Source organism: Mirounga leonina, unplaced genomic scaffold (assembly GCF_011800145.1).
Source record: "Mirounga leonina isolate KUSES-001 unplaced genomic scaffold, KU_Mleo_1.0 Mir_376, whole genome shotgun sequence".
In the NCBI taxonomy this organism is placed as follows: domain Eukaryota; kingdom Metazoa; phylum Chordata; class Mammalia; order Carnivora; family Phocidae; genus Mirounga; species Mirounga leonina.
In genome coordinates, this window is record NW_023270718.1 from 6,739,245 (window position 1) to 6,762,700 (window position 23,456).

Below are 23,456 nucleotides of genomic sequence, written 5' to 3' on the forward strand. Positions count from 1 at the left end.
CTCCTGCTCCCCCTGCTTGTGTTCCTCCTCTCGCTCGCTCTGTCAAATAAATAAATTAAAAAAAAAGATTTTATTTATTTGACAGAAAGGGACACAGCGAGAGAGGGGACACAAGCAGGGGCAGAGGGAGAACCAGACTCCCCACTAAGCAGGGAGCCCGATGTGGGGCTCGATCCCAGGACCCTGGAATCACGACCTGAGCGGAAGGTAGACGCTTAACGACTGAGCCACGCGGGCGCCGGGATGCCTAACTTCTAAGATGGCTTCGCCCTGTGTGTTTTCCGAATCCTTCTTCGTGCAAAGTGGATTACTTTTCTCGCCAACCCGCTGAGGTGGACAACCCTCCCCCATGTTTGACTTGTGTAAGTTCGAGCTTCTGAAAATCAGTGCCGTTTGCAGCGCAGGATTTAAGGTGAGAGAAATGGGATTATTTTCGGTAGGTTTTCACTGTACGGAGCCTCCCCTGGCTCTTCTGACCAAAACGGCCACTTCGCCTTCCGTACGTCGAGTACTGAAGGATGGCCGCCTCGGGGACCCGTAGCCAGATGGGCGCAGACATATTGACTCCGCGAAAAGCCGGAAGTCCAGACGGCCTGGCTCCGCAGAAACGCGTCTGGTCCTCCTCGGCCGCCGTCGCGGAGGCCGGGCATGGGCGCGGCAGGAGGAGTATTCGCGGAAACGGTGCTTGGAGGAGGTCGCGGTGGGCTCACTAGAAAAGCAGGTCTGTGTACGGTTCGGCTTGTGCAGCGGGATGAGGGGACCAAGGTGTCTGTGGGTTCCCGGGTGGGTGGAGGAGTGGGGTCCGTTGGGGAGAGGAAGCAAGTGGGAGCCCGCGACGGGGTGTCTGTGGGTGCGGTGGCTTTGGAGTCGGTCCTGAAGGGTTGTGGGGGTCAGTGGTTACAGGTGTGTGGAGATGAACGTTTCCGAGTCCGTGGTCAGGGTTTGGTTGGTCTGTAGCGCCCGGTGATTGGAGACGAGGGAGCGGGTGGTTTTTATCAGTGAAAGTGTCGTCCACTTCGGATTCGGGTTTTACCCTGCGGCTCCGTGACGGGCTGGGGCGCACGGCCAGCGAACCCTGGTGTTTCGGGATTATTTCGGGGGTGGGGGAGGTCCAGGTGTGTCGGCTCTTGAGCGGTTTGTGGCGGCTGAAGTCGATTGCTGGGTGGGTTGCGGTTCCACGGTTTCTTTCCCTCCAATCCAAGCCCCTAGTTTGCCTTTGGCTTCACCCATCTCCTCTCGACCCCATAGTTATGAGAGCTTGGTTGGAGATGGAGGATTAAAGGCAACCCAAGTGGTTTCTACTAAAGATGAGGATTTTGGGGCGCCTGGGTGGCTCAGTGGGTTAAGCGACTGCCTTCGGCTCAGGTCATGATCCTGGAGTCCCGGGATCGAGTCCCGCATCGGGCTCCCTGCTCGGCGAGGAGCCTGCTTCTCCCTCTGACCCTCCTCCCTCTCATGTGCTCTCTCTCTCTCATTCTCTCTGTCTCAAATAAATAAATAAAATCTTAAAAAACAAACAAAAAAAACACCATAATGGGCACCTGGGTGGCTCAGTTGGTTAAGCGACTGCCTTCGGCTCAGGTCATGATCCTGGAGTCCCGGGATCGAGTCCCGCATCGGGCTCCCTGCTCGGCAGGGGGTCTGCTTCTCCCTCTGACCCTCCCCCTTCTCATGTGCTCTCTCTCACTCTCTCTCTCTCAAATAAATAAAATCTTAAAAAAAAAAAAAAAAGTGAGAAGACGGGGGTGCCTGGGTGGCTCAGTCGGTTAAGCGACTGCCTTCGGCTCAGGTCATGATCCTGGAGTCCCGGGATCGAGTCCCATGTCGGGCTGCCTGCTCGGCAGGGGGTCTGCTTCTCCCTCTGACCCTCTTCCCTCTCGTGCTCTCACTCTCTCTCTCTCAAATAAATAAATAAAATCTTTAAGAAAATAAAAAATAAAAAAAAGTAGATCAAACAATAGGAGGATGAATATTTGAAGATATAAAAGTAAAACCCAGAAGAACTAAGAAAAACAGCAAAATCAAATAAAATTGGGTATGGAGGGGATAAGAGGAAGTGGAAAGATTCTAATTTTGTCATTGCTCACAGTAAAGAACACACACACACACACACACCAATGCAAACAAAACACAGACCATATTGTGAAATATAATTTCAAAAGAAGCAATAAAAACAGCATAACATTAAAATGCTGATAAACTAAGGTCAAGGGGCGCCTGGGTGGCTCAGCCGTTAAGCGTCTGCCTTCGGCTCAGGTCATGATCCCAGGGTCCTGGGATCGGGTCCCACATCGGGCTCCCTGCTCCTTGGGAGCCTGCTTCTCCCTCTGCCTCTCTCTCTCTGTCTCTCATGAATAAATAAATAAAATCTTTAAAAACAAAAACAAAACAAAACCAGAAGACCTATTGGGGCACCTGGGTGGCTCAGTTGGTTGAGCGACTGCCTTCGGCTCGGGTCATGGTCCCGGAGTCCGGGGATCGAGTCCCGCATCGGGCTCCCTGCTCGGCGGGGAGTCTGCTTCTCCCTCTGACCCTCCTACCTCTCATGCTCTCTGTCTCTCATTCTCTCGGTCTCAAATAAATAAATAAAATCTTTAAAAAAAAAAAAAAAAGATGAGGATTTTGCCCTTTCTGCAGGTTCTCTGTGTGTAAGCATACGCACACACACTTGGAAAAGTTTCTTTCCGGTGCCATTGTAACACAAGTAAACTAACATTGCTGTTACCCCGGTTCTGTTCCCCAATGTTAGTATCTGTTAACTTTTTTCATTTATTTCCTCTTCAGTCTTCATTTTTCTATGGTTCACAGTTCCAATAACCTGCTGAAACACTGGCATAATTTGCCTCAGTGTTTAGTTTCATGTCATAAATACTATATAATAAACGTAAGTTTTTTCTTTAAAAAAAATTTTTTTAAACTAATGTAGCAGTATATACCGACAGGAGGCAAATTTGTGCCATTGTGACTGGAATCACTTAATCTCTGCATTCATTTAGGTACAATTTAAAGATGTTTATGTTTAAGTAATCTCTACACCCAAGGTGGGGCTCAAACTCATAACCCTGAGATCAAGAGTTCCATGCTCCATCGACTAAGCCAGCCGGGTGCCCCTACATAGAATTTAAATACTTAAATATTCAGTAATCACTTTTGAAAGTAGATTATGATTCTCCATTTACCCGTCCTGTTCCTCCTGCCCACCTTGATCTTTAATTTTTTGCCATTGTGAAGTGTTTAACTTTTTGTTCTCTTTCAATTTACTATCTCTTAGAAGAGCAATTACATTAAAAATACTTATTTTATTTCTGCTTACTTCACTGAATTTTTAGTATTATGAACTTCGCATTCCCTCTGATTTTTATTAGAAAGTTCATAGTTTTTTTTGTTTTGTTTTGTTTTGTTTTTAAGATTTTATTTGACAGAGAGACACAGTGAGAGAGGGAATACAAGCAGGGAGAGTGGGAGAGGGAGGAGCAGGCTTCCCACTGAGCAGGGAGCCCGACATGGGCTCGATCCCAGGACCCTGGGATCATGACCTGAGCTGAAGGCAGACGCTTAACGACTGAGCCAGCCAGGCGCCCCTAGAACGTTCCTAGTTTAAAGAATTTTACATTTGAACACCTCTTATGCCTACCACCTAGATTTTGTCATCATGATTTTGTTTCTTTTATCCCGTATCTCTCCATATATCACTTCTCAATCATTAATCTACATTTTTTAACGTGTATTTCAAAGTAAGTAGCAGACATTTATATATTTTTCCCTATATGTTTCAGCAAGCATATAATTAGAGTTCTGCCTGTAGCAACTACTAATCTTTCTGTCTTTATAGATTTGCCTGTCCTGGACATTTCGTGTAAATGATGCAAATGCAGTCATATGCTATGTGCACTTTTGTGATTGGTTTCTTTCACTTAATGTAAGAGGCTTATCCATGTGGTAACATGTATGTGTACTTCATTCCTTTTTTATACCTGAATAATATCCCATTGTGTGGATATAACACATTTTGTTTATCCTTTCATCAGCTGAAGAATATTTGGGTTGTTTCCACATTTTGGCTATTATAAATAATGCTCCTGGGGCACCTGGGTAGCTCAGTCGGTTAAGCATCAGCCTTCAGCTCAGGTCATGATCCGGGGGTCCTGGGATCAAGCCTCCTGTAGGGCTCTCTGCTTGGTGAGGAGTTGGCTTCTCCCTCTCCCTCTGCCTGTCTGCCTGCTTGTGCTCTCTCTGTCAGATAAATAAAATATTTTAAAAATAAATAAATAGGGCGCCTGGGTGGCTCAGTTGGTTAAGCGACTGCCTTCGGCTCAGGTCATGATCCTGGAGTCCCGGGATCAAGTCCCACATCGGGCTTCCTGCTCAACAGGGACTCTGCTTCTCCCTCTGACCCTCCCCCCTCTCATGAGCTCTCTCTCTCTCAAATAAATAAATAAAATCTTAAAAAAAAAATGAATAAATCTCCTTAAACATTTGTGTACGAACTTAAAAGAAAATTCCATTGTAATTAACATAGTGTTAATTAATTTGTACAATATAGTAATTCAACAATTCCATATATTACTCAGTGCTCATCAAGATAAGTGTACTCTTAATCCCCTTCATCTATTTCACCAGTTCCCCCTCTGGTAGCCATCATTTTGTTCTCAATAGTTAAGAGTCTGTTTTTTGGTTTGTTTCTCTCTCTTTTAAGTTTATTTATTTATTTAAGTAATTTCTGCACCCAACATGGGGCTTGAATTCATGACCCAAATATCAAGAGTTGCAAGTTTTTTCGACTGAGTCAGCCAGGTGCCCCAGTTTGTCTCTTTTTTTTTTGTTCATTGTTTTGTTTCTTAAATTCCATATATGAATGAAATCATATGGTATTTGTCTTTCTCTGACTGGCTTATTTCACTTAGCATTATACTCTGTGGATCCATCCATATTGTTGCAAACGGCAAGATTTCATTCTTTTTTTATGGCTGAATAATATTCCATTATATATATAATATACATGTTATATATATAATATATACCATAAAATAGTAACATATACTAATAATATTCCATTATATATTATATATATTATGTATATAATACATACATATTATATATAGTTATAATAAATATATGTGTTGTTATATATATATACATGCACACACACATATATATACACACCACATTTTCTTTATCCATTCATCTGTCAATGGACATTTAGTTTGCTTCCATAATCTGGCTATTGTAAATAATGCTGCAGTAAACCTAGGGGTGCATATATCCCTTTGAATTAGTGTTTTCATATTCTTTGGGTAAGTACCCAGTCGTGCAGTTCCCGGGTCATAAGGTTGTTCTATTTTAGTCTTTTAAGGAATCTCCGTAATGTCTTCCATGGTGGCTACACCAGTTTGCGTTCCCACCAGCAATGGATGAGGGTTCCTATTTTTTGACATCCTCGCCAATACTTGTTTCTTGTGAATTTGATTTTTATTATCCTGTTTTGTGTGTCTTTTTAAGATTTTATTTATTTATTTAGTACACATGTTAAGGGGGGAGAGGCAGAGCGAGAGGGAGAGAGAATCTCAAGCAAATTGCATGCTGAATGCAGAGCCTGACTTGGGGCTTGGTCCCACGGCCCTGAGATCATGACCTGAGCCGAAATCAAGTCAGTTGCTTAACGAACTAAGCCACCCAGGTGCCCCCACCTTACATTGTTTTTGAGAGTCACCCATTGCTTTTCCATCTTGTGTGAGGTCCACATCAGAGGGATGAGCGCACTGCAGCAGTCCTTCAGGTAGGCCTCACACAGGTTGGAACAGTTAAGCACAATTCTTTGCAAATACAGTCTTCTCTACTCATTCCAGGACCAGGAACCAGAGTCCCCCACTGGGAATGCTGGCTCCCATCTCTAGGACTACTACCAAACTGGGGAGGGAGTGAAGCAGGGGCAAATAAAAGTGGCACAGAGCTTTCCTACCATTTTTAAGTTGCTTCTTTCTTGATTGAGCAATCACTCTGCTGCTATAAACCTGTGACTGTTTTTCAGAGTTACGAGAAAGGTTTTGTTTTGTTCTTTATTCTGACAGTTCTTACTTGTTTCAATGTTTCTGTGGAGGTACAGGCCTTGGAACTTCCCACTCTGCCATTTTCATTCAGTGGGATTTTCGTCCATGATGTACATGATTATGATTAATTTTGTTTTGTCATTTTGGTCATTAGTACTTTTTTAAAGAAATAAACTGACTGTAAATGCAACTTAGGTGATGGCCTCTAATCCACCCCCTCCCTCCCCAAACATAATGGCTTTCTTGAACTTGTTCTATATAATGCATGTTTTTATACTTTCACTCAATGTGTATGTAGCCAGAAAGAATAGTCTTGTTCTATATGCTTTAACTTTTTTCTCTTGATTTGCCTTTTGTTTCCTTTCACAGGATGATTAGTGAAAATGGTTTGTTAGGTAATTCTTTGCTGAGCATGTTTGTCTTCAAACTGAGGTGTGTACAAAAACTTGTACATGAGCACACTTGGTCTTAAAGGAATAGATGTCCAAATCCTCACCTTTTACATGTTCTCCTTCTAAAAACTGTGTGAGAAGCCACTCTGCTGTGGGGCGTCATGCTGTGCTGGTTCTCCTCTCCTTTCACAGACTCCACTTCCATTTCATAGAAGAAAATGCTCACATACTCACAATCTGCTGTTTCATTGCTCCAGAGTGCAGTAGCCTCTGGGATTTCAAATAAAGGGACAGATGGCCTTGAAATCCAGGGAGGGGCAGTAGCAGGGATAACATCCTGGTCCAGAGGAAATGTGTACTCAAAGTGAATTTACTTTTCAGCCCACAGGTCCTACTCTAGGAGCAAGATCCAACAAGTAAAGCAAGAAGGTCTCAGGACCAGTGTGTGGTCATTTGTGGGGACACCATTGAGCAGAGACCAAGATTTCAGGAATTGAGGGGAATTCAAGAAGAAACTAAACACACAAGTCCCTTTTACTGGGTGTTTCCAGTCACAGAAGAAAATGATTAAGGACCAGGTGACTTAGTTTTATTCTTTTACTTCATTCTGTGATTGATCTGGAGGACTTTAAAACTCAATTGAGGGCGCCTGGGTGGCTCAGTTGGTTAAGCGACTGCCTTCGGCTCAGGTCATGATCCTGGGGTCCCGGGATCGAGTCCCGCATCGGGCTCCTTGCTCGGCAGGGAGCCTGCTTCTCCCTCTGACCCTCCTCCCTCTCATGTGCTCTCTCTCTCTCTCATTCTCTCTGTCTCAAATAAATAAATAAAATCTTTAAAAAAAATAAAAAAAAAACCTCAATCGAATTAAATGGAAAAGTATAAATTGGTAAAGTAGGACTTGTGCAGAAATAGATTTAGATTCCAACTTCAGTATCAAGGCAAATAGGATCAGGAATATATTGTTCATAGGATCCACACTAAATGACTAATGTTAGAACATCACAGGTGACTGGAGCATCCTACAGGCTGTGCTAGCTGTCAGCTTACGTCTGATACCTCTGGCGGCCATCACAATTAGAGAGTCATGATGATCACAGGATATGCAGTCATGGAGGAGAAAGCAGCCTGGTTCCACAAGGCTGTCACTCTATATTTCATGGCACTTGGGTGTCAGGACTTTTGTTTAATGGTGCTTCCTAGACATGATAATGGTAGACAGTGTCTTGTGCTTAGCTTCAGCTTTCTCCTCAGTGCAAAAGAAGGTTTCTCGAAGAGCTCTTTGAGAATAGACCAAGAGAACTCAGTGGGCACAGTTCTTCCTGGCATCATAACGGTGACCCATGGACCCAGCCTTGTAGCTGTCAGGGCTAATCTAGAAATAAAACCTAGGCGACCTAAGAAAATGGAAGGGTTGAAGGTTGAAAGTGACTTTCAAAGGTCCTGTATGAACAAGTGGCTAAATTGGGTGTTTGAGTTCAGATACAGCAGTAGGGGATTGAAGGTACTATCGTCTGTCAAGGTTGTTGGGATCCAGAGGGTTTGCTTTTGAACTTCCTCTTATGTAAGATAGTACATGCTTCTTGTTCATGTTCAAAGCCAATTCCTACTGCCTCCTTTTAAAATTTAATCCTGTAAAAGTCCCTGAATATATTTTAAAGATAAAAAAAATTCCAATGATTACGAAGTCCTATAGCAAAAGTAAGGTGCTTTTTCATGTATGTAGAGCTAATGCTTCAAATACATATATTGGAAATGTTTTTAGTTTAGCAAGAGAATTTAATGGCTACTTACTACAGAAACTAGTGATTTGTTGAATGCTACTGCATGATCACAGAGTATTTTGTTATATATAGGATAGAATGTGGATGTATTTTTGCTTCTATAACAATGTAGTTAAAAAAAAAATCAAGACACCTGGGGTGCCTGGAGCTCAGTCGGTTACGGCCGACTCTTGATTTTGGCTCAGGTCATGATCTCGGGGTCCTGGGATTGAGCCCTTTGTAGGGCTCTGCATTCAGCAGGGAGTCTGCTCGAGATTCTCTCCCTCTCCCTCTGCCCCCCGCTTGCATGCTCTCTCTCCCTCTAAAATAAATAGGTTAATCTTTAACAAACAATCAAAACACCTGTGCGGTGAACATGAGCACAGCAACTTCCTTTATATTCCTTCCATTTCAATAACTAGAGGAACACTCACATGACACAGGACCGTGTTGTTACAGGAATCGCTGACACTGGAGGACGTGGCCGTGGACTTCACCTGGGAGGAGTGGCAGCTCCTCGCCCCCACCCAGAAGGACCTGTACCGGGACGTGATGTTGGAGAATTATAGGAACCTGGTGTCAGTGGGTGAGGACCGCTCCCCTGTGTCACTCAGAGGGACCCATCAGTGGCCTTTCCTCTCGCAGCTTCCGAGATCTCTGGCGTGTGTGTGCCTCTCAGAAGTGTAGGTTCTCAGTCCCCTCTCTGGCCCCAGATTCGAGGGTATAATGGGCCCGTCCTGAGAGAAGACCTTTAGCTTTGCCGATCTGCAAATTGCTTGGCTCCTAAAATATAATATTGCTCTGTGTTGGCAGACCCCAGCCCAGTTCATAGAGCCTACCTCTTCTGTCATTTCCCACGCACAGGGTACATGGCCAGCAAGCCAGATGCACTCTCCAGATTGGAACAAGGGGAACTGTGGACGACAGAACATGAGATCCCCAGTCGAATCCGTCCAGGTGAGAGAAAACCTACAAGGACGGTGGCAAGGAATTCGTATTTAGTCACTCAGACCTGTCACAGCTGCAGGGGTGTCTGAGGACATGTGAACAGAGCTCCAGGAATCTCCCCGAGAAGGGCTTTTTTTCTTTGAGGTGCTTAGAGCACTTATCACTTCTTGGGTTCAATCCCTGTTTGTTTCACATAGGTCTCCATTAATTTTCTCTCTAGATTTCTTTTTCGAATTCTCAAATCTTGGGGCGCCTGGGTGGCTCAGTCGTTAAGCGTCTGCCTTCGGCTCAGGTCATGATCCCAGGGTCCTGGGATCGAGCCCCGCATCGGGCTCCCTGCTCCGCGGGAAGCCTGCTTCTCCCTCTCCCACCCCCCCTGCTTGTGTTCCCTCTCTCGCTGTGTCTCTCTCTGTCAAATAAATAAATAAAATATTTTAAAAAATCTCAAATCTTACCACCCTTCTCCCAGCATGTGTCACCACCTGTTCCTTCTGCTTCTCTTGTTACAAAAGTCTGCCTTCCTCACCTCTCTCCAAAGAGAAATGTTTGTTTTGAGCTCTGTCTGCAGACTGCTGCACTTTCCTGCCCCTTTGGATAATGTCAGCTTCCCTTCTTAACATTCACCTCCATTTTTGATTAGGAGTTAGAATTTCAACAGTGTGAATTTGGAGGGGACATAAACACTCAGTCCACAGTACCTGCTGTTCCTTATGTCTTACATTCTGGCTGTGTAGGAAAACCTCTCGCGTCTTCTTTCCTCTGACTCCACTACCACACACAGTGCTTCTGACGCCACGTGTTGGCAGTTTTCCTCACACCAAGCAGTTCTCTGTGACACGAGGCAGGTGTCCTGCGATTTACCTCAATTCTGACATTATCTACCTGGAGGTAGCATCAGATCCCACAGGTTAAGGGCTCCGTCACGTGAGATTGCCCCCCACTTACTTCTCTCTTTCTTCCTTTGTTTTGCTCTTTCCCTTTCTTTCTTTCCCTTTCTGTCTTTCTCTTTCTTTCTTTTTTTCCTTCCTTCCTTCCTTCCTTCCTTCTTCCTCCTTCCTTCCTTTCCTCCCCCTTTCTTTCTCTTTCTTCCTTTCTTCTTTCCTTCCTTCCTTCCTAAAAGATTTTATTTATATATTTGACAGAGAGAGCACAAGCAGGGGGAGTGACAGGCAGAGGGAGAGGGAGAAGCGGGCTCCGCACTGATCGGGGAGTCTGACTCGGGGCTTGATCCCAGGACCCTGGGATCATGACCTGAGTAGAAGGCAGACACTTAACCAGCTGACCCACCCAGGCGCCCGTATTTTTTATTTTTCTGGAAAGAGTAATCACACTTATTGATTGAGGAAAAGGGTATTCTTTTTTTGCCCCCACTTCAGATATCAGTCACAATTAGTAGGTCCCCAGGTTACTCACAACTTCTGTCTGTCTTGGCTACAAATCGGAGGTTCCCATGACCTCCTCCCCCTGGATTTGCTTACTTGCTACAACAGCTCAGAGAACTCTGAGTGCTCTTATCACTTAGGAAATTGTAAGAGTTGTAGCGGCTCTCTGTGGGAACCAGGGGCGGTGAAGTGTGTTTTTTTTCTAGACACTTCCTGACCTTCTCAGCTTCCTATGTAAAGTCTTTGCTATTCCTGCTGATTTCTTAAAATTTGTCATTTTTTGTTCCCAGCCCAGGCCACATCATAAAACCCCATGCCTGCTTTGCTTTAATTTCCTTGTATAATTGTTCATTCTGATCATTATTTTAGTCCATCTTAAATGAGACTGCTGGATTCATTCCCTTAAATCTTTCCTTTTCCTTATGATAATCGGTAACATTAAGTCCCAACTAATCATATTACCAGTCTTTTTTTTTTTTAAGATTTTATTCATTTAGGGGCGCCTGGGTGGCTCAGTTGGTTAAGCGTCTGCCTTCGGCTCAGGTCATGATCCCAGGGTCCTGGGATCGAGTCCCGCATCGGGCTCCCTGCTCCTTGGGAGCCTGCTTCTCCCTCTGCCTCTCTCTCTCTCTCTCTGTCTCTCATGAATAAATAAATAAAATCTTTAAAAAAAAAAAAAAGAAAGATGGGGCGCCTGGGTGGCTCAGTTGCTTAAGCGACTGCCTTTGGCTCAGGTCATGATCCTGGAGTCCCAGGATCGAGTCCCGCATCGGGCTCCCTGCTCGGCAGGGAGTCTGCTTCTCCCTCTGACCCTCCTCCCTCTCGTGCTCTCTGTCTCTCATTCTCTCTCTCTCAAATAAATAAATAAAATCTTTAAAAAAACAAACGATTTTATTCATTTATTTGAGAGAGGGAGAACATGAGTGATGGGAGGGGCAGAGGGAGAGGGAGAAGCAGCCTCCCTGCTGAGTCGGGAGCCCAATGTGGGGCTCGATAGCAGGACCCCTGGATCATGGCCTGAGCCAAAGGCAGATGCTTAACTGACTGAGCCACCCAGGTGCCCCATATTACCAGTCTAATAGGAAGGAAATTTCTCTTCGATCAACAATCTCCATGATACAGCTCTTGCTTATATAGAGTTTGTTTCCCTTTTCCTAAAGTCAAGGTCAACTATATTTGAAGGAGTCTCCTTCATGTGTTCCATACATGAGAATCTTTCCTTGGTTCATTGTTTTAAATATTTTTGATTACCTTAAATTTGTTTTGTTTTGTTTTGGTAGCCTGTTACACGTGGGCCCCAACAACTGTGAACAATAACAGCAGCAACAACAAAATTCTTTTTGGAGATGAGTTTGTATGAGGAGAAACAAAATTAATCAGAATAAACGAATATGTCTTGTGGTGAAAAGTGCCGGGAAGATCAGTGGGACAGCAGTGGAATAGTGGGCAAAGCCCTGGAGCTGCTGGAGCACCTGGGAGTCTAGCTGGGGCCTCTAATCTAAGGTCTTCGGGGAATGGGAGTACCTCTTTGGTAAGATGCCTTTGAGCAGCAGTATGAGGGATATGAGGCCTTGGGTGAATTGAGCTCCAAGTAGACAAAATGGTGAGTTAAAGGCCCAAGGCTGGGGCGCCTGGATTGCTTAGTTGGTTAAGTTTCTGTCTTCGGCTCAGGTCGTGATCCCGGGGTCCTGGGATCAAGGCCCACGTCAGGCTCCCTGCTCCCTTCTCCCTCTCCCACCCCCTTGCTTCTGTTCTCTTTTGCTCTCTCTCAAATAAATAAAATCTTAAAAAAAAAAAAGTCAAATGCCTAAAGCAGGAGGTGTTTGAGGAATGTCAGGGAAGCCTGTGTGAATACAGGGAACAGAGCCAGAGGGTGTGGCTGGTGATCTTGTGGAGATAAGGGCGGTGGGGTAGTGGCTGGAGTTTGGAGTATACAGCTCGTGTAGGACCTTGGAAGGACATTTCAAGGGCTTGATATTTTTAAATAACAAGAAAACAATAGGGAGTTTTCAGTAGAAGACAAATATGAAATCATTTATACTTAAAACGATGGCTTTGACTCTTCATAGAAAGGAGACAGTAGCAGATGGGTTGAAGCCTAAAATCCAGCCGGGAACCTGTTGCTATAGTCTTAAGACACCTGCGGAGAGAGGGTGAGGGTTGGTCAGCTTCTCAATGTGTTTATAAAGAGGGCAGAAATGAATTCCTACTGAAGTAGGTGGAGGGTGTAAGAGAAAATACAAAAGCAGGATGATGGTAAGTCTTTTTGGTATGAGTCTGGGAGGAGGGAGTTGCCATTTCTGAGATGAAGATGACGTGTGGAGGTGTGGGTTGAGAAGTCAGGGGCTCTGTTTTGGGCATCGTACGTCATTAGACCGTGCTCGTGCACATCCAGGTGCAGCATGCTGTGTTTGGATATACCTGAGGAGTCCAGGGAGAGTTTAGGACTAGAGATAGAAATATGGATTGAGTAGATCTCCTGTGATATGCATACAGATTAAGAAGAGCCTTGGACAACTAGCTGTCAGAATGATGGCTATTTGTTAAATGCAGGGTTTCCTAATATGGTACCCAGACCCCTTTTGAGAGTGTATTTTTGTTAGATTTGGGTGATGGCCTGGGCTAGTCTATATATAATGCCCTAAGCAGGCCCTCTTGAGCCTAGTTGGTGAACCACAATCTTCATATGTGCTGGAAGAAATTGAATTTAGTGAGAAGTAAAGCAATATATTCTAGGAGTGAGATTTTAGTACCAAATAGAAGACGAATTGGCATGTAATATATAGACGTTCAGCTTTTGAATGAGGCATCTTTTTTTTTTTTTTTTTTTTGAGAGAGCACATGTGAGCAGGGGGAGGAGCAGAGGGAAAGAGAGAATTTTAAGCAGGCTTCATACTCATCACGGAGCCCAATCCCGGGCTTGATCTTACAACCCCGAAATCATGACCTGAGCTGAAATCAAGAGTTGGATGCCCAACTGACTGAGCCATCCAGGCACCTCTTGAATGAGGCATCTTGTGCTATAGTTCTGAACTGTGTGAAGTTAATTGTCAAAATGACCAGTAAAGCGGAGCGCCTGGCTCAGTCGGTTGTTTGACTTTGGCTCAGGTCATGATCTCAGGGTCCTAGGATCAAGCCCCATGTTGGGCACTCAGTGTGGAGTTTGCTTGAAATTCTCCTTCTCCCTCTGCCCCTCCTGCTGGTGCTCTCTCACTCTCTCTAAAATAAATAAATCTTAAAAAAAAGACAACCAAGTCTATGTTTATTCATTTTGAGTGATCTTGTTCATGCACCAACTGTTCTTATTTGTATTTTCTTTGCTTATATTACTGTGTTTAACCTTTGTCCAAGTGATAACAAACATATTTACTTGGACTTTCTTTAAAATGAGGTCATAGTGTTACCAATAAAGAGCCAGCCTACACAAAGCCATTTGTGAAATAGTTTTATTATATACCAAGCTCATGGAAAGATTCATTCTTCTCTTTTTTCCTAGAGATCAAGAAAGATGATGGTCATCTACAGGGGCACTTGCAAAATCAAAGATGTCCAAAGAGAATGAAACAATGCCATGAACATAATGCATTCGGAAATGTCATTCATCAGAGTAAAAGTAATTTTCCCTTAAGGCAAAATCATGATATCTTTGACTTAAATGGGAAAACACTGAAATCAAATTTAAGTTTAGTCAACCAGAACAGAAGCTATGAAGTAAAGAACCTCATTGAGGCTAATGGGGATACGAAATCCTTATCCCATACAAAGCATGACCAGTATTGTATTGAAATTAAATTTCCCGAATGTGGGAATTCTATGAATACAAATTCCCAATTCATCAAGCATCAAAGAACTGAAAAGATAGAGAAGCCCCATGTGTGCAGTGAGTGTGGAAAAGGCTTCTTCAAGAAGTCTCGGCTCATGGGTCATCAGAGAGTTCACACAGGAGAGAAGCCTCATGGGTGCAGCGTGTGTGGGAAAGCCTTTTCCAGGAAGTCCAGACTCACTGAACATGAGAAAACTCACGTAGGAGAAAAGCGGTATGAGTGCTCTGAATGTGACAAAGCATTCCCCAAGAAATCACGGCTACTTACGCATCAGAAAACCCATACAGGAGAGAAACCCTACGTGTGCAGTGAGTGTGGAAAAGGCTTCATCAAGAAGTCCCGGCTCATTAACCATCAGAGAGTTCACACAGGAGAGAAGCCTCACGAATGCAGTCTGTGTGACAAAGCATTCTCCAGAAAGTCCAGGCTCGTTGAACACCAGAGAACTCATACGGGAGAAAAACCTTATGAATGCACTGAATGTGATAAAACGTTCCGCTGGAAGTCACAGCTCAATGCCCATCAGAAGACCCATACAGGAGAGAAATCATATATATGCAGTGATTGTGGAAAAGGCTTCATTCAGAAGGGCAATCTCATTGTACATCAGCGAACGCATACTGGGGAGAAGCCTTATATGTGCAGTGAGTGTGGGAAAGGTTTCATTCAGAAGGGCAATCTCCTTATACATCAACGAACTCACACTGGAGAGAAACCCTATGTATGCACCGAATGTGGGAAAGGCTTTAGCCAGAAGACATGCCTCATATCACATCAGCGATTTCACACTGGAAAGACTCCCTTTGTGTGTACTGAGTGTGGAAAATCCTGTTCACACAAGTCTGGTCTCATTAACCACCAGAGAATTCACACAGGAGAGAAACCCTATACCTGCAGTGACTGTGGGAAGGCTTTTAGAGATAAGTCGTGCCTTAACCGACACCGGAGAACTCATACAGGAGAGAGGCCCTATGGATGTGCTGACTGTGGGAAGGCTTTCTCTCACCTGTCCTGCCTTGTTTACCATAAGGGAATGTTGCATGCAAGAGAGAAAGGTGCACGTTCAGTCGCAGTGGAGAATCCTTTCCCAGAGAGCTACAGCTCATCACTTTCCAATGATAGCATGCAGGAGAAGGACCCGGCTAACACGGTGTCCGTGCAGATGACTTCTGTAGCAGCTCAGACTTCCTTACACCTCCGTGGCCTCCTAGCAGACAGGAACATAGCCACCGTGGGACAGCCAGGTACCAGATGTGCACCATCACCAGATAACGGAATCTGCACAGAGAAACCTTTTGAATGCAGTGAATGTGGTAGTGCCTTCACTGATCAGTTACGTCATATTTTATGTCACAAAAAGCACACAGGTATAAAGTGTGATACGATCAAGGTGGAAAACCCTTGACTTAAACCTTCCTGCTCATTATTGGGCTGATAAGTGTATATGGAGACAAATAGTATAACGACCAGGAATAGTATGAAGACAAATAGTACAAAGATCGGAAAATCCTTTGTGGAAAGGTAGACCTTACCGGTGTTTCATAGGTCACATATCATCAGTGAGCTCATAGCTGGTAGAAATAATAATGACCCTGGAAAAGTCCTTCCCCAGAAATAAGACTTCAGTAGGCGTCAGAGATCTCACACCAGAGAAGAACAGTCGGAAGAGCTCTGAAGGCAGTGAATGTGGCACTGTCGTCAGTGGGGCATTCTGCCTCATCAGTTGGCAGAGGAAATCATACAGAAGCAAAACTCTGACCTCACCAACTGTGGAACATCTTCGGCAAAGTACCAGAAAACACATAAAGCAAATAAGCCCTGTGAAAATGAGTGTTTTAGAGATTTCTGCCACAAGTTTGAAATCATTTTACTTGAGATAATGTACATAGTGTACATTTTAGGACAATATACCTCGAATCAAACTCCTCAATGATATGATGGTCACTCTTTAATTCAAAGGAGGTGGTATATATTGCACATCAGTGGTTAGAGTCAGAAGAGTGCACCCCCTCCCTTTTTTGGGGGTGTGTGAATCTCTCATTCCCGCCCATGATCATTATATGGTTAGCTCTTGTGTTTCTTTGGTCCTAAATTTATTCAGTTTATTTTAGGCTACTGAAGTCCCTCCTTCAGCCTTCAAAAGGAAAGTGAATACATTTGATTCAATAACGTACCATCGTGTGTTTGGATGTGTTTAACTTTGTAAATCTCACCCAAAGGAACAACTGTTCAGAACTTACAACCTGTCAGCCAGGTTCTTTCCCTAGAAGATAGTTCCTATCCGGTACACACACCACTCAGAAAAACTTTTCAGCTGTTTCCTTTACCTGGTGCTGTTCTAGAACCTACAGATGCTGACAGTGATGAACTGAACAAAAGTCCTTGCTGCCTTTGAGCTGGCATTTTTAAAAAAAGATTTATTTACTTGAGAAAGAGAGCACAAGCAGGGGAAGTAGAAGGCAGAGGGAGAGGGAGAAGCAGGGAGCCTGATGTGGGGCTCGAGCCCAGGACCCTGGGATCATGATCTGAGCTGAAGGCAGATGCTTAACCGACTGAGCCACCCAGGTGCCCCTAAGCTGGTGTTTTTTTAAAGCTGGATTATATGTGTGTAGCAATTTGACCCTCCAGCATGTGTAATCAAAGGATGTATACACCTACATTAGTTGAAAAGGACATACCATAGAAGATACAAAGTATCCTGGTAATTTCTTTTTCGAGGGGCATATTCTTACTTGGAAAGGGAGCAGGAAAGGATTCACTTAGTTTTACACATGTAAAATAAGATATGGAGACTTCTTTAAAAGGTTCGTATCTTATCTCTCCACTTGAATTATAAATGTCTATCTGGATAGTTTATAGTTTATATTCCCCAGCACATAGCAAAATAGAAATGAATTACATTGCTTTGAAAGATGATTGAAAGTGAGTGTATGACCTATTAATGACCTAACAGACTAACCAACCAAACATATTTTTGTCACTGAAGGAAAGGAGCTATAGGAAAGAAATTTCAAAGATCAGTATTATCCCAAGAAACATTAAAAAAAGAATCCTGATGGGCGCCTGGGTGGCTCAGTTGGTTAAGTGACTGCCTTCGGCTCAGGTCATGATCCTGGAGTCCCGGGATCGAGTCCCCGCATCGGGCTCCCTGCTCAGCAGGGAGTCTGCTTCTCCCTCTGACCCTCTTCCCTCTCGTGCTCTCTGTCTCTCATTCTCTCTCTCTCTCAAATAAATAAATAAAATCTTTAAAAAAAAAAAAAAAGAATCCTGAATAGAGGCCTCTGGCAATATAGAAGGGGCAGATCAGTGAAGGAATAGGATCCACAGAACAAGCCCAATTAATGGAAGAAAATGACGTCACTTTAAAAATTGAGGACAGTGTGTTAGATGGGTGGAGGTGAGATTCCATCAGATGTCGTGGAGAAGAGCCCTGACCCTGGTCCACAGTCTGCCACCTGTTAGAGTTGCTAGAGTCTCAGGGATCCCAGCTCCACTGTGATGTGATGAACGGAGACATGATGTCGCATCATCATCTTCATTGTCCTGTGTCAGTGGGGCCTGTGTCATCTCTTCTGTACTCAGATTTCTTTCCCTTGCTTCAGTAAAGACCTATCCAGCTTAAAAACAGTGAGTCCTACTTACAAGGGAAAAAAGTGGAAATTTGCCATGAAGTGGCTGTTCCGTAATTGAATTCCAAACTCGAGTCAATTACTCCATTCACTACTACAGACATCTTTTTGAGCATCTGCATCGTGCCAGGTACTGTTGCAGGCATGGGATACTCTGGGAAACAACACATGCAAACTAATGGCCTCTAACAGGATGGATGCGGGGCAGATGCTCTTCAGAGAATCAGAAATGGATTCTTCTTTGACTCGGTCTTCAAGTTCTTTCCACTCCTTGTCTTGTGAATCTGCATGTCGTATCATGGTGGTTGGCATCGTCCTACTTAAATCTGCAGTCAGGGTCCCTGAATGGGCTGCCCAGCCTACCCTGAACCTGAGGACCAGGTGCTGAACTCACCTTTCCGAGGTTGGTATCCCAGGTAAATAAAACATATTAGTGCGATAGATTCCATACGATCCTCTTTAAGAAGGTTGTGTCAGCTTACATCCTCTACTGCTCCACCCCCTCGCCTTCATAAAAATCAGTTCTAACTAACACTAAGCGTGCCGTTTGCCAAATGATAACCACATTGTCTTACTAGTATTCTGAAATGTTCCATTTCCATCTTGGTGTATTTTAGGGAAGTGCTTTTGTACATTTGAAGCTCATCACTTTCTCCTTGGTCCGGGTACCACGTTCTCAGCTGTTGCACATGGTGATGAGTGAGGATACTGAGGTCAGGGCTTGGGGTCTGTTGGGGTCCAGACTCTGCCTTGTCTGGCTCAGTGGGGGTGGGTGTATTAGTCTGTTTGCGCTGTCATAACAAAGCACAGACTCGGGGGTTGAAACAACAGACATTTGCTCACAGTTCTGGAGGCTAAAGTGTGAGATCAAGTCCGCAGGGTTGGTTCCTTCTGAGGTCTCGCCTTGGCTTGTAGATGACCACACACCCTTTGTGTGTGCTTTAGGCTGGAAAATGAAGTGGAAGCTCTTCAGCTGTTCCTCATGGAGGACCATGGAGGTTCAAGTGAAAAGGAGAGTTGATTTTTGGAGGGATGTGCCTTGAATGTCTCTAAAAGTTGCATTCACTGATTTCTGCCCAGGAGTATCCCTGCCTTTGGGCTGTGCACCTTTTCCTCTGATAATGTTACAGAGAGTCAGGAAGTTTCTGGGGCTTGGACCAAATTGCCTTGATATCTGAGATGCAGGCTGAGGGATAAGGGACCCTGTGAATTTGGAGGAAATGAGGACAGTTGTAGAAAGTGGTTAAGGTTAAGGTTGTTCCTGAGCAAGATATTTGATTCCAAAGGCTTAGTGTGACATAATAAGAAATACATATTTGGTCTCTGCTCCCAGTTCCTGACTCAGAGCTCCTAAACCCTTGTAATTTCCTGAACCACAGGGGTGATAGGAATGTCTTACACAGAGCTGTTAAATCCCTTGAAACTTCCTGGTGATAGAAGTGTCTTTTCTTCTAATAAGGTGACTCTTGGTGGGCTCCTGGATGTATCCTGGATCGGGGTTTTTTACCAGAAAGACCACCACCCTTGACTAGAAGCTTGGAACTTTCAGGGAAGGGGAAGGGGCTAGAGATTGGGTTAATAATCATTCAATATCTGTCTACCTACCTACCTACCTACCTATCTACCTATCTATAATCATTTGAAACTTTTGTCTTTAAAATGCTTACATGAATCAAGTAGGTAATTTTTTTAAAAGTAAAGGTAATATGTATATATATTTTTAAATGGTTATTTGTGCATATATTTTATATATTCAGCAAACAAGTGAGTTCCCTTTTATGTTGGGGGTCGTCAAGACCATCCTCAGGTTTGATAATTTGCTAAGACTCAGAACTCAGAAAACTTGTTATACTCAAGGTTACATTTACTATAGAAAGGATAGAGATTAAAACAGCAAAGGAAAAGCCACAGTGTGATCTGGGGGTGGTGGCTGTGTGTCAAATGGCGCCTGAGCCTGTGGAGAAGCTGGAGACTGAAGTCAGCCATGTGTGTGTCCTGCCCAGCTGATGTGCTTGAGCCCCAGTAGAGAGTGGACATCAAGGCTCAGATGAGCTTTCCCCGTTGGCACTTTCCCCTGCCTGCTGTCACAAGTTCATGCTGAGGAAGTGGCGCTGCCCATGGCTCCATTGTGGGAGGACAGCTGGACGCTCCATGTTTGGAACTTTCCTGTACTCTGCCCTTTGTGCCACTTTTCTTGGCTGAGGTTAATCTGTATCCTTTAACTATAATAAACTGTAACTGTGAGTGTAACAGCTTTCAGTGAGTTCTCAGTCCCGCTAGCAAATTATCATGGCCTTACAGAATATTCTCCCTAGTTTCGGTAGCTCAGTGCTGCATTTTGGGTAATTTCTAGTCCACTAATTATCCCTTCAATGCTTCTAATATGCTTTTAAAATATGTATTTCTTTTTTCAGAAATACTCTTCTCAAATCTGCCTATTTGTCTCTTTATAGTTCCTGTTCTTTAGGCATTTTTTAAAAAGATTTTATTTATTTATTTGACAGAGACAGAGATAGCGAGAGCAGGAACACATGCAGGGGGAGTGGGAAAGGGAGAAGCAGGCTTCCCAATGAGCAGGGAGCCCGATGTGGGGCTCAATCCCAGGACCCTGGGATCATGACTTGAGCCGGAGGCAGATGCTTAACAACTGAGCCACCCAGGCGCCCTGTTCTTTAAAGGCATTTTAAAATACTTTATTCCTTACAACATTTTTTTTTTAGAGAGGAAGAGGGAGGTTGGGAGGGAGGGGCAGAGGGAGAGTGAGAGAGAATCTTAAGTAGGCTCCACGCCTAGCACAGAGCCCAACATGGGGCCAGTCTTAGGACCCTGAGATCATGACCTGAGCTGAAATCAAAAGTTGGACATTCAATCAACTGAGACACCCAGGTGCCCCTACAATGTTTTTGAGAAAACTGCTTGTATTGATGCAGCATATATGGTGACAATAAGCAGAATAACTTCCTTTACATGACATCTGTATCAATAAAAGGGAGGTGCACCTGGCTGGTTCAGTTGGTAGAGCATGCGACTCTTGATCTCAAGGATGTGAGTTCAAGCCCTGCATTGGGTCTAGAGATTTCTTAAAAAAAAAAATAAATGGGAAGCATTCATGTTAAAGAGGATCCTGTTGTTACAGGACTTGCTGACACTGGAGGATGTGGCTGTGGACTTCACCTGGGAGGAGTGGCAGCTCCTGGCCCCTGCCCAGAAGGACCTGTACCGGGACGTGCTGTTGAAGAATTATAGGAACCTGGTGTTATTGGGTGAGGACAGCTCCCTTGTGTCACTTAGAGGGTCCTCATCAGTGGTCTGTCCTCTGTCAGCCACTTAACGCTTCAGAGTATCTGCAGTGCTCTCAAGTGGTAGATTCTCAGATCCTTCTCTGGCTTCAGACAAGAGTGTATAATGAGTTGTCTCCTGAGAGAAAAGCCTCTGAGTTGCAGATCTGAAAACTGTCTCAGTCCCTCAGATATAGCATTCTCCCATCTTGACAGACCCCAGCCCATTTCGAAGTGTTGTCTTTTCCATGAGCAGGGCATCAAGCTAGCAAACCAGATGTGCTTTCCAAGCTGGAATGAGGGCAAGAACTGTGGGTGATAGAAGAGGAAGTCCACAGTCGAACCCATCCAGGTGAGTGGGAGAGAACAGCAAGGTGGACGGCTGAGGAAGTCCCGTTCTCAGTGGTCAGGGAAGGCTCCAGGGCTGTGATGGTCTCTGAGAATGTCTAAACAACTGCCCCTCATATCCTTCTTCCCTTACTAGATAGAGCTTCTTTGTAGTTGAGGAAAATATGCCCCTTTTATTCTTCCAAGAGCTGATCCCTGTTTATTTTATGTACATCTTGATTTTTTGTTGTTGTTTGGTTCTCTTCTTCCTACATTTCTCATATATATATATTTTTTTAAGATTTATTTATTTATTTTAGAGAGAGTGAGCATGTGCGAGTGGTGGGGCGGGGCAGAGGGAAAGAGAATCTCAAGCAGACTCTGTGCTGAGTGAGGAGCCCAGTGCAGGCTTGATCTCACGACCCCAAGATCATGACCTGAGCTGAAACCAAGAGTCAGACGCTTAACTGACTATGCCACCCAGGTACCCCAACTCAGATCTCCTTTTTTTTATTCATTGTAACAGTGTCTCTAACTACTTCTTCTATCTCCCACCTCCCTTGCTATGAAATCTCACCTTCTAGGCATTACTCCAAACATAGACGTTTGAATTCAACAGTCTTCCAACTAGTTCATCTTCCCATTCCATTGCAAACTAGTGATTTCCCTTCCCAGCGTTCAGCCTCACTTTGGTTGCTGTGCCCACACTGTCATCTGATCTCTGTGTTTCCATGGTTTCTTAGCTTGTTCTAGACTAAATGTTTGTGTCCTCTCAAGATTAGGATGTTGAAATCCTAATCCCCAAGGGGATGGTGTTAGGAGGTGAGGCCTTTGAGAAGTGATTAGGTTATGAAGAGTCCTGCCTCTTCTGCCATATGAGGTTGTAGCTGGGAGCACTGCCTATGAAAAAGGAGGCCTCCCAGACACCAATCTGTTGGTACCCTGATCTGGGACTTCCCAGCCTCCAGAAATATGAGAAATAAATTTCTATTGTTTTTTGTTATAGCAGCCTGAGTGAATTAAGACACTTCTCTTTCCCCACTCTGAAATTGTCCAAAGGTTCTATTTTCTTTTTCTTGCTCTGTTCTGAATTCCTTAAAGCTTGCCTTCATTTTGATGAATTAAGCTCTTATTCTCTATAAAGACTCCGAAGTTCACAGAAACTCCTGAGTGAATTCAGAATTTTTCTTAAGGAACTAAAATCACTTTCCCTATAAGAAAATTTCTTCCATCTTCCTCTTTTTTTTTTTTTTTTTTTTTTTAAGTTTAGGGTCCTCTAATAGTTTAGAAAAACTAAATCTACTAAAGTAGGCTAAGAAAGAATAGTGGGAGTTAAGAAAGAGGTGGTGAGGTTGGACGATCTAAGAGAGTCTGGTTCTCCAGAAGCAGAACAAAAATGTCTTTCAAGAAAGTAAGAGCTGGGGCATCTGGGTGGCTCAGTCGGTTGGGCATCTGCCTACGCCTTGGGCCATGATCCCGGCATCCTGGGATCAAGCCCCGTGTCAGGCTTGGGGAGTCTGCATGCTTCTCCCTCTGCCGCTCCCTGCTACTTGTGCTCTCTCTTGCTTGCACTCTGTCTCTTTCTCTCAAATAAATAAAATCTTAAAAAAGAAAATAAAAAAAGAAAGTAAGAGCCGTAAACATTATCTGGAGTTGCTGATTCATCAAGTAAGATATAAACTAAGGGATAGGGATGTGATCTTACTGTTGTCTTCCCATTCTTACAGTTGCGTGTATGTGTACTTTTTTCACTTTAAATTCTCTTTTCATGACATGGTCTTTGACCACTGCCTTGTGTTTTCCTTCAATGAATTCTCATTGTACTTTGCGTCCAGACCATTGAAACGCAGGCTTGAAAACACAAAAATA

The 23,456-nt window shown here is 44.0% G+C and overlaps 1 protein-coding gene across 3 annotated transcripts; it reads left to right on the forward strand.

Annotated features, from left to right (window-relative positions):
• Nucleotides 1–614: 614 nt before the first annotated feature.
• Nucleotides 615–21,212, forward strand: ZNF613 (zinc finger protein 613). 3 transcript variants are annotated; one of them, XM_034987150.1, is made up of 6 exons: nt 615–721; nt 6,821–7,017; nt 8,659–8,785; nt 9,064–9,156; nt 14,026–15,685; nt 21,119–21,212. In XM_034987150.1, exons 2-6 carry the CDS (start codon nt 7,003–7,005, stop codon nt 21,126–21,128), a joined length of 1,905 nt encoding a protein of 634 aa, XP_034843041.1. In that variant the 5' UTR covers nt 615–721; nt 6,821–7,002; the 3' UTR covers nt 21,129–21,212. The 3 variants fall into 3 exon arrangements, with proteins under 3 accessions (XP_034843041.1, XP_034843040.1, XP_034843042.1); XM_034987149.1 differs by lacking the exon at nt 21,119–21,212 and having other exon boundaries at nt 616–721; nt 14,026–16,752; XM_034987151.1 differs by lacking the exons at nt 615–721; nt 6,821–7,017; nt 21,119–21,212 and having other exon boundaries at nt 8,693–8,785; nt 14,028–16,752.
• Nucleotides 21,213–23,456: the final 2,244 nt, after the last annotated feature.